General features: G+C 35.2%; 1 protein-coding gene across 7 annotated transcripts in view; it reads left to right on the top strand.

Moving 5' to 3' along the window:
• The window catches only part of slco1c1 (solute carrier organic anion transporter family, member 1C1), a 72,470-nt gene that overhangs the window by 17,597 nt on the left and 42,894 nt on the right, over positions 1-11,979 (top strand). For 2 of the 7 annotated variants that reach the window (XM_087247110.1, XM_087247113.1), the window contains exons 1-2: positions 1,187-1,531; positions 9,639-9,793. In XM_087247110.1, the coding sequence (XP_087103236.1) occupies positions 9,653-9,793 (141 nt within the window). In that variant the 5' untranslated portion in view covers positions 1,187-1,531; positions 9,639-9,652. Of the gene's footprint in view, positions 1-1,186; positions 1,540-9,638; positions 9,794-11,979 lie in introns of those variants that run through there. The other 5 variants (XM_087247111.1, XM_087247114.1, XM_087247109.1 and 2 more) reach the window with 3 other exon arrangements.

Genomic DNA, 11,979 nt, shown 5'->3' with positions numbered 1-11,979 from the left:
AGGAAAAAGTTTCGTTATGGATGTGACAGATGTGAAATTGCCACTTGTATGACTTTGGTGAATTAAATAGAATAGTTTGAACACATCTACAGAGACATTTCTGAGTATTTCTGAAGTACTATAAAACACTTGCTTACCCAAAAAACCTGGAAACGGTTTCTGTATTTTGGTGAAAACAAGAGTATGAATACTATCCATTATATTATGACTTATAAACACAGTTATTTTTTATGTGCTCTCAAATTATTCCTCAAATATTTTTTCCCTGCTTGTTCAAACTACTTATTTAAAATAAGCTGAATCAACACAGTTCTTTAGGGTTTTTTTGGCACAGCTTTGTTTAATATTCATTCATTCATTGCCCTTTTGCTCAGTCCTTTTATTTATCAGGAGTCGCCACAGAGGAATGAGCCGCCAACTATTCCAGCATATGTTTTAAACAGCGGATGCCCTTCCAGCTGCAACCCAGTACTGGGAAACACCCATACCCACTCACATTCTCACACACACACTCATGCACTACGACCAGTTTTAGTTTATAGTGCATGTGTTTGGACTGTGGGGGAAACCAGAGCACCCGGAGGAAACCCTACTCCAACATGGGGAGAACATGCAAACTCCACACTAAAATGCCAACTGACCCAGCTGGGACTCGAACCAGCGACCTTCTTGCTGTGAGGTGACAGTGCTAACCATTGAGCCATGGTGTCACTATATTCAAATTGTTAAAAACAACTAAAGTTAACTGAGCTGTGTTTATTAAATCTGACAACACGAATGAGTTGTGTGGAATCTGCATTGTTTACAGTGTACAGTGTGCCACCCAGTTTATCAGTTCACTACTATATATGTTGTTGCATGCATTAACAGAGTTCTAAATACTACAATATATATTGAATACAGTATAATATGACTCAAAGCACGTGTAATTTCACTTGGATTTGAAACTCCATTCGTTTAATAGTGTGGTGCGTGCATTTAAACTGCGTACTGCGTGCTAAAGTGTACTATCTCTTTAATGCTCCACATAACACATAATCAAAGTCGGCATAATAATTCAATTCCTAAAAAAAAATGTAATTTTATTATTGTTTTTATTAAAGCCGCGATGAGAGGTTGGATGAGCGCGCGCTTTACGCATATGATGTGATCATCCAGAGACTGTGCGCGCTCAATCACGTGCTTCAGCTCAATCCATCCAGCGGCTTCAAAGCAGAACAAACTATCTCACCTCTCAGGAAGAAGAAGAAAAAATACAACTACAAGACTGACGTCAAAAAGATTAAACTGTTCGGACGCATCGAGCCGAACGCAGCACAATCGGATGTGAGTGGAAGTGTTAGGAAACACCTCCAGGACCAAGTGCCTTTTCCTCGTCTCCGGCAAGCCTGTGGGAAGTTTTTTCTCCCTCACACACACATGATCTGCTCCAAACACACTCGTTTTGGACCACAGGGGACTCTTATGTATCCATAGATTGTATAACAGACGCAATCGGGATCGGATATACGCGTACGGAGCGCGCGGTTTGGTGAGTAGGTACGTCTACTTCATAGCAGAAAAAGCGCACGTAGACAGACGCAAGACGTTTTGACCTAATTCATCTCTTGCTTACAAATTATGGATATGCATTGCGCACAAGACATGACATGGTTTAAAATGGGTGCGCAAAGCCGCGCGCGTGTCTATTAGAAGATAAATCCAACATCTGCTCGTTAAAAGTAGCTGTTTGTGCTTAGTTTGGACGATTCAGACTTATTGTGGCGGATAAATGACGCACTGTTGAGTTATATGAACAACCAGCAGTTCATCATGCATCTGCTTTTAGGAGACGGGTGTGTTTTGTTGCTGATGTCAGTGGGTTTTAAGCATTCAACAGTGTTGGACTGTGTGTGTTTATTTTTTGGGGATTTTTTAATCTGTGGTCACTCGTGGATTCATATCAACTGCTGGTTAATTAGACGCAGTTGCGCGCTGGTTGTCATGACCACTCATCCACACCAATACACCAGACTGTTTACCTTCATGCGTCTGATGTGTGTATATAGATATAGATATATATATATATGCGCCACATCATATATAGGCTTTAATTCAGGGGAAACTTGTGTATTGCGCTTCTGCAGTTGATGATATCTAAATGATTTTGTTTTTAAGAATATTTATGACCTTTTGTTGCATTTCTGTATTTTGCTGAACTAAATAATCAATAGTTTACCAAATATACAATTTTATTAAATAAATTATGTTTTTTTTACTAATTTATGCAACAAGTTTAAAGATCTGAATCAGACATTGATTGCTTTCAAGCTTAAAGATCCCACTATACTTGTGAAAATTAGTTTTGTGATTTTAATTAATAACTTAAAGCAATTTTGGGCATTATTATTATTATTAATAACATTTTATATATTTTTTATGGAAAATATCTACTTCGAAGTTCAAATTATGTATAAAAATATTGGTTATATATTTTTTATATTTTTATTTATTTTTACATTTTATATATTTTTATATTAAATTATATATATATATATATATATATATATATATATATATATATATATATATATATATATATATATATATATATATATATATATATATATATATATATATATATATATATATACTATGTTAAAACAGTTGGGTTAAAAATACCCCAGCATATAACCCAATTATAGAATATTATAGCACCTTCCCAACTATGGATTATTTTCATTTGATGCATCGGGTTATTTTGATTGAATGTATCAAATCAAATTTGATTAAATGTGTGTATTTCATGTTCTTCTGTGTGTTGATGCTCTTGTTAGCGCTTTGAGTTTGAGAAAAGCGCAATATAAATAAAATGTATTATTATTATTATTATTATTATTATTATTATTATTATTCTGGTATTACTTTTACTATTCTATTAATTTTATTATTATGGCTGTGTAAATAAAAAAAATGTCTCCACTGGGTCCTAAAGTTTAGAGTCTGGCCAGATATCCCAAATATGTGTATCATTTCCTCCAAAAAAAACAAACAAAGAAAAAAAATGCAGAGATGAACACGGGAGGTAGGGAAAGCGCTTTATCCATTTCATATAGATCGGATATAAAGCGCGTTTATATCATCAATAATTAAGAGTGCTGGAGAAACGGATATAAAAGACACGACACTGAGAGGTCATTTGATAAATAAAAACTAATATTATTGCGTTATAGTTTAAATAAACTTTATAATGCATAAACTGCATTACCTACGCACATTAATACAGCTGTTCTGTGTCAGTTAAATCAGTTGACTGTTGAAATAAAAAACTGTAACCCAACTGGTTGAGTTATTAATAAATAACCTAATAAAGGTTAAAAATAACTCAACAATGCACCAAATATTTTTAATTTAGTCATTGGGTAAAGAAATAACTCAACATTTTTCCTATCATACACCCGGTGCAATGTGGCGCAAGGCGCGACGCAATTGTTGTTTGCTAGTTTCAGTTTGGCGCTAGAGTCATTTTGACGTTTTGCACCACGCTGTTTAAATAGCAAATGCTTTTGTGCTCATATAGGCATTCTGGTCTAAAAAGGAAGGAGTGTTGAGGCGCATTGCTCACGCGTTGCTATTTTAAGAAACTATAATAGATTTTTCAATAGACCAGAACAAAAATTGTCCAGCGCAGAGCGTGTTAGTTGTGCGCCTCGCTTACACACTGCTTAATACACACAAGATATAGAGCAATACGCAAATATCTTTACATATGAAAAATAATTAAAATATTAAGGATAAATATAGGATATAATATGGATATATGTAGGATGTTAATATAAAGGAATAAAACATAAAACATATTATTTTCTAGCCTACATAAATATAAAAACTACACACTCATGCCTTCTTCATCTCGGGAGGCTTTTTCAGTTCATTCATAACAATTTGCTTTTGTATAATGTTATTATTATTAGCAGTATTATTTATTATATCCATATTTATATTTGTTTTATTAAAAACAAGCTTAGATTTGCCCACCTGTCAGGTTTCAGACCATATGGGGCACAGCATGTGTATTTGGATATAACTCAGTTTTTTGACCACACTTTGTTATTATTATTCATTTATTCGTTTGATGGAAATAAGAACTGAATTTAGAAATAGTTTTGAAACTAATCTTTGCGCTTAATAAACGAAATTAATTATTTATAGGCTAATTGATGTCTGTGCGTACAAGAAATTCCCTGTCCACAGGAGTGAAAGTGAAAGTAGATAACGAGAGGTCGTATCTCTCATTCTCGCGCTGCAGATGCTCTGTTCAACTGTTTTCTTGCTAGTGAAATGCTCAGTTTTTCCACTTACAAAGTCGTCATGTAAATAGCAAATGCACTATGGTGCGACGCAACTGACTCCTAAAGGGAATGGGAGATGAGACTCTGATTGGTTTATTTTCAAATCACACCCATAACTCATTAAGAAAATAAGCTCAACCCTTTATGCGCCACAGCACAAAGCGGATTTTTCTGTCCTTATATTAGCATAACTATATTCTGACACGCCCTGAATGCGTTTGCACCCTGTGCTTTGCACTTTGCACATGGACCGTCAAAATAGTGCCCTTAATATGTGATTCACAAGTGTTTTGGGTTTATTTATGGTTGTAAATTGCATTATGGGATGTTGATCTCTGCTCTGTCCACTTTTGGTGTTTAAAATTCAACTCTACAGTTTAAAAAAGTGACTTTTAGTGACATTTTAGTAGTCTGAAATAATTTAATCTATAAAAAATAATCATATAGAGAGGAAAATTTGTTTGGGAAATAACAGAAAATGTGCTGGCAGTTTATTACAAGGGTTTTATAGCATAATATACAACACCAACCCAGACCACATATCACTTTAAACTATTAAAATTGCTCATAAAAGTCACTTCTTCAAACTTTTGAAGGTTAAAAGTTTTTGCAAGAAAGACCAAGATCTGTAATTTAGTACTAATGAGATTTAATGCAATTCAAAAAATGTGACGTCATTTAATGCAATTCCCTGTTAATAAACAGGGAAAATCTAAAAAACATGAATCACAAAATACAGAAATCTGCTAATTAATGCAGATTTTTTTGTACCGTGGACAATAAATACACTGCATTTTATTTATGCAAAATAGTTTTGCATGTCTCTGTAGCTTTAAATGCTGCATGCTTGCTTCTCATCAGTAACACTGAATTGTTGAAGCCGAATGATGCCGTTTATAATCGATATTAAACTCCTAATCAAGTAGAACAAATAAAAAGCACGCAGAAATGATAGCTGGCAAACTCATAGTGTGTCTGCTTTCCTGAAGAGCTGATTCATGAACTTTGTGTCCTTGTGCAAGACACTTAACCTCCGCTTGCTCCAGAGGGATTGTCACAATATGATAAGTGTAGTGAGTCAGAAAAGTAGAAGAAGCATCTGCTAAACGACTGGAGAAAAATAGCCTGTGCTTGTGAAGAAGGCTGCAGTGCTTTTTCAAGTGAAGTTGCTTGCTTTTGTGCGTCCGATGATTTTCTGAATTCAAAGCAACCTCTGAAATTTATAGTCAGGTTGATGTTTCATTTACTGCACTGGCTGCGCTCAAGGACTCATCAAGTTCAATCAGAATATACAATCAGAGCTTGAATAGCTAAATTACCAGCCCATAATGTTCAAGAGACCTTGAAATATAGACGTATAGAAGTTGCGTTGTGTGTAAGGTATAAAGCTGCACGTTTCTCAACTTTAGATGATAGTTTTTGTCATGATTGTGCCTCATTTTTTTATTCAGCTTGATTGATTTGTCTCTTGTTTGCTTTGTAGGCATTTAATCTTTCCAATTGTGACAGTTTTATGTGTGATAGATTTGTTTTCGTGAGTGTTTTTAGGAGCTGGTGCTGTAAGGGCACTAGTTTGCTTCATTTTTAATTGCATACACCAAAAATAAAATGATTCATTGGATTTATTTAATGTTTTTTTTAAGTTAAGTGGTTGCAAATAGTTTATTTTTGCTGAATTTAAACAAACTACCCACATTGCAAAATATCTCCGGCCCAGCTCTGGCCCACACGATCAGCTTTTGCTTGGCCCACATGCCGCAGTGAATTACGCTACATGACTGGACCAAGTCTGACTTTCATGTTGACTTTCAAGTCTGACTGGGCCAAGTCTGAGTTTCATACCAGCAGCCATTAGACATTTAAATAAGGCATAGACTAAAGCAGAGATGTTTCAGTGACTTGTATATTTTAGATCATTTTAAATATTTACTTGGGGGAGGGGGGGTGGACACTTAAAGTGATTATTTATTTATTTATTATGTTTACGTTTTATGTCTTAATGGGCATTTGTTGTTGTTACTGTGCGAGTTGCTTTGTGTGGCACGATTGTGAGATGAGGACTCTTGACTGCAAACCAAATCTACCTTCGGGTATAAATAAAGTAATCTACCTACCTACCTAGACAAGAGCCAAACACGGACCATATCTCGGCCAAGTCTCAGCCAAGTAATAACCCATAACTGAGCCTGAACTGGGCCAGATATGTTGGTGTGTCACGACTGCAGTTGAATTTGATAAACTCATGTATTATTTAGCTTTAGGCACACTATGGGTATGCTTTGTCTTGAAGTGACCTGATTGGTAGATTTTATATTATTTTAATTGAAAATAATAAAAAGATATTTTACATTTGGGTAAAGATAGACCAAACTTACATGGCTCACATATCAAATATTAACATCTGGGCCAAATACTACAATTTATATCTGGCCCAAGTATCGTGTGCCACCTTAAAGATGGTGCCACCTCTGCCAAACCAGAAGCATGTTTGGCCCACATGCTGTATGCCAGTGCCGGATGAATGCCTACTGTGCCAGATTTATGCCAAATCTGGGCCAGAAATTCTTTGCTACCTGGGTAGTTATGTTGAATGATACTAAATCTAATTTGTTTGTTTAAATTCAACCCATATCAATTGTTAGCAACCTTAAAAAAACTTTAGTAAACTCATTGAATTCAGTGTATCTAGTAGGCCTGTCACAATATCCAATATATGAAGAGTTCACATGCAAAAACCTCTAAATTCCGACTAAAATTTCCATTGAAAATGAACATTTTTCTCAGCCTCCTTATGTTGGGATATTTTACTTTAAAGACCAGCAAAATAACTTATTCTTTGCTATAAAAGAGATATTTTTGAACATACACACATGAGGCTTATGAAAATACTCATTTTAGAGGAACATTTTAGACTGCATTTAGAGGTTTTTGCATCTAAAGTCTACATATGGACTTATTGCTCAACACATGGACATGAACTCAATCATATTTGGTGATGCACTATATATCACCCATGCGTAAAAAAACAATTCTAGCAACATTTCAGCTGTGCAACATCTCTATCTCTATTAGAGATGTCAGTGTCAGGTTACAATGAACACTATAGTATTTACTATTAATTACTATAGTATATCCTCATGTCAGTGTCTGACAACTGAAAATAGATCTAGTAACAAATATCACAGCCTCTGTAACTTTTTATCTTGCAATGCCTGAATATTAAATAGTTAAAATGACTATAATTAAACGAAATACTCTTAAGAACAAAATAGGATGTGTTGTTTGGAAGAGTGTACATGTATTATGATGCTATTATATAGTCATTTTGGCATTATATACTGTAGTGAGTGGCATAAAATGATCTTAAAATGACAATAATATTGTTTATCACAATATATTTTGGTGCAACAAATCATACAACAATAAACAGATGTCATGACAGACCTAGTCTATTGTGAAACTGGAAAGAAAAGAGGCAAAAATTCATGGTGTCATGTCAAGTGTTTGGTGTAATTAGTTGGTTATTAATTAGAATCAGGTAATAATGTTTTTGTAGGTGATTTAGTACAAGTTACTTGCCTTAAATATTGTAAATAAATTCAACAGATGTGTATAAATCAATTCAGAAGGTAAGAGTGATTGTGTTTTTGTTATGCAAATAAATTTGCAGGAAAATTGAGTATTTAAACTAAAGAAGGTTCAATTTATCAATACAATTACACGATGAAGAAAACTGTAATTCAATTAAAAGCACTGTTGCCTTATAGCAAGAAGGTTGCCGGTTCGAGTCCTGGCCGGGTCAGTTGTCATTTCTTTGAGGAGTTTGCATGTTCTTCCCATGTTGGTGTGGGTTTTCTCCGAGTCCAAACACATGCGGTATAGGGGAATTGAATAAAGCGAATTGGCTGTAGTGTATGAGTTTGAATGAGTGTGTATGGGTATTTCCCAGTACTGGGTTGCAGCTGGAAGGGTATCAGTTGCGTAAAACTTACCCGGGATAAGTTTTCAAATCATTCCGCAGTAGCAACCCCTGATTAAAAAAGGGATTGAGCCGAAGTAAAGTGAATGAATAGTTAATATTAACTATATTAGTGTATATTATATATGTCACCACCTACTGGTGTATCTTCATTTGAAGCTCTAATTTAATTCCAAAAGTAAATTAGATTGTATTTTTTTTGTATTTATTAAACAACTAAATGCATACATTTATATTAAAATGTTTGAACCTATATCTCTCAGATTCATTGGAGATCAATTATTCCAAAATGTATTGTAATCTTCATTTGAAGCTCTAATTACTTCTGAATTTACTTCCAAAATTAAATTAGGCTGTAAATCATTTATATTTATTACACAGCCGCCTCACTAGCACTTATGCATTTATATAAAAATATTTAAATTGACAACTCTGGGATGCATTGTGCACAAATTATTCCACAGGCCAAACATATTAAATAAATTTTATCACAACTTATTGTAATCTTCATTTGAAGCTCAAAATTATTTATTTTAAAAGCAAATTTAATGGAAAATCATTCATAATTTATAGACACCCAAATCACAGTTAGTTAAGCATAAACTTGTTTAAATGTTTGAATCCAGCTCTCTCGGATTCATCAATTATTCCAAAAGCCCAAAATATTTATCATAATTTATTATCTTCATTTGAAGCTCTTCTTTAATTCCAATAAAATAAATTAGACAGTACATCATTCATATTTATTATACAACAAAATGACTATCAGTTATGCATTCATTTATATTAACATATCTGAATCTAGGTCTCTCAGATTCATTGTGCATCAATTATTCCACAGGCCAAAAATACTCAGATAATTTTATCAAAATTGATCATAATCTTCATTTGAAGCTCTACTTTAATTCCAAAAGTGGTAAAACATTTCTATTTGTAACACAATCACAGTTAGTCATGCATTAATTTATATAAAAATATCTGAATCTAGGTCTCTCGGATTCATTGTGCATCAATTATTCCACAGGCCAAAAATATTGAAATCATTTTATCACACTTTTTTTTTTTCCCCAAGACTCCATGCGTGTCTTTGAAACTCTTGCCAGGACGTTCTAGCAGAAGATGCTCTCCACAGATAGTTGCAGGTTTCTCCTGGGAGCTGATCTTTCCGCTGCTATTCTTAGGGTTGTCACTTCACTCAGTCTATATGAAGGGAATTGCATCACAAGAACTGAAGTCAGAACTTTATTTTTTTCTTTGCGTTTTTTTTTTTTATCAAACACACTAAGAGAACAGTATGTCATGACGTGTGCAAACTGTGTCTCTTTCAGGAGTGCATGCATAAATGCCAAGGAACTGCATGAAAGAGTCATCATCTCCCAAGGAAAACGAGATCTTTCTGTGGAGGATGGATCTGCCCAACAAGGAAAGACGGTCACCGGAAAACAGCCCAAGCTCCAGTCGGCGCTGTTGCTCAAGCTTCAAGGTAAGTTTTGCACCCTTTTCCCAAATTATGTATAACAGAGCAGGAATGTATCACAGTATTTCCTCTAATATAGTTTCTTCTGATAAAAGAAATCAGTTCTTAGAAATGAGTTATTAAAACTGTATGTTTGGCAATGTGTAGAAACAAATCTTCTTCCATTAAACAGAAATTAGGGATAAATTATACCGGGGGGCTAATAATTCTGAAGTTAACTGCATATGTCATTATTACATGGCTGGTTGGAATACTTGATTCTGATTGGTCAGTTGACTTTCCAAGGTGTGTTATTTCAAGATAACAAGCATTAAAACTAATGACACCGGCTCATCTGGGTACTCCTAATCTTCTACCATCAGTGAATACGCTTACATCCATATATGCTTGCATCCAAACGCTTGCCTGTTTTCAATTGTTTTGTTACGGTTTTGGCGCCCTCTTGTGACTGAATAATCTGCAGGTTAGTGTATGCTCCATTCTACAGTTTTCATTTCTGTCAGCTTTGCATTTAATTAAATAATGAATACACTAATACAACTCAGACCTACTACTTAGACATCATAAAAGTAACACTAAAATAAGATTGGCTTAACTAAGAGATATATATATATATATATGAAGAGTACAGATGCAAAAACTTCTAAATGTCAAAAATCTTACATTTTCTTCCAAAATACGCATTTTACGACTTTTGTGTGTAGGTTCAGCAATTTCACATGTATGTTGTTGTATGTAAGTTTCACATGTAAGTGAAAAGACTGAAAATAAACATAGGAGGTTGAGAAGAATGCTTGTTTTGAAAGAAATTTCAGATGGCATTTAGAGGTTTTTCAACAAAACTCTTCATATACACTCACCGGCCACTTTATTAGGTACTAGTACCAGGTTGGACCGCCTTTTGCCTTCAGAACTTGTCTACATGCCTAAATACATTGTTTGCTGCCATGTGATTGGCTGATTAGAAATTTGCATTAACAAGCAGTTGGACAATGTGTACCTAATAAAGTGGCAGGTGAATAAAGCCAGCAACAAACAGAGAGACGCTACAGTTTGACAAATATTCCTGCTGTTAGACTCCAAAATGTACTTTTGAGGCTTTTGTTAGTCGAGAATGTAGTTGTTTAGATTGCAACTAGGCAGTTTATTTGTAAGAATAGTGCCTATTTTCAAATATTTATAACTTCTGAGAGAGATCGTTGGCGGCCTTTAAGCTGCCATAGTGTAGTAGACCAAAGACGGTTGACTTTGTCTATCCACAAGATGGCACCAGGACCGCATAATAAGCCCCTGCTTAGATTAAAACTGTTGTGTGTTTTCTTGAGCATGAAGCTGAAAAACGTAAGCGTCGTCGTTTTTAAGGTGGACCGGATAGTCAATAAGAAGCTGCGAATAAGAAGCTGTATTCAGCCTTGTCCCTCCTTATCGCAAACACAACAGCAGTCTGGTCGTGATTGCGCTGCTTTTTTAAGGTTATCATTCATTCATTCATTTTCTTGTCGGCTTGGTTCCTTTATTAATCCGGGGTCGCCACAGCGGAATGAACCGCCAACTCATCCAGCACATTTTTTACACAGCGGATGCCCTTCCGCAACCCATCTCTGAAAAAAAAAGGTGCTGTAGCGACAGACGCTTGAGTCTTGGTCTTTGGCCTCCTTGTTAGAGAAACCAACTCCCATGCAGAAGGTCGCCAATTTGATCCCAGCTCGGAGAGGGTTGGGTGGTGTAGGACCGGTGGGGTTACATTGGTGCCCTGATCTTTTCGAGGTTAATTATTGTGATATTGTAACAGTCGCTTAATGTTTGATATGCATTGTGTATAAATGTCCCCTTTAAGAGGACTTCTTCTTTGGTTCTTTTACCTTTGAGATGCAAGCATGCATGGGAGCTCAGTTCAGCTCTGGCGAGCTCTGAGAAGTGTGTAGTGGTCGCTCAGCAGCTGTATCATTCTTTTATTTCAATTATGTAACATTTTTATTTTGCCACGGATGTTTGAGTGTCTCTTTCTTTTCCTTTTGCCTACTCAATGTTACTGACTGGCATGTATGTAGTCGACAGCACTTGAGAGAAACGCATAAAGGCCAATAGGAAGAGCCGAATAGTTTCTGTCTCCTTTTTTTATTTCTTAAAGTCTCCGGGTAAACGCAGGGACACCTGACACCCGTCAGAATCTTGCCTACTCATACCGATAT

Source organism: Danio rerio, chromosome 4 (genome assembly GCF_052040795.2).
Source record: "Danio rerio strain M-AB ecotype USA chromosome 4, GRCz13ab, whole genome shotgun sequence".
NCBI classification, from domain to species: Eukaryota; Metazoa; Chordata; class Actinopteri; order Cypriniformes; family Danionidae; genus Danio; species Danio rerio.
The sequence above is the reverse complement of the archived record's forward strand: the minus strand, read 5'-3'. Positions and strand labels throughout refer to the sequence as shown.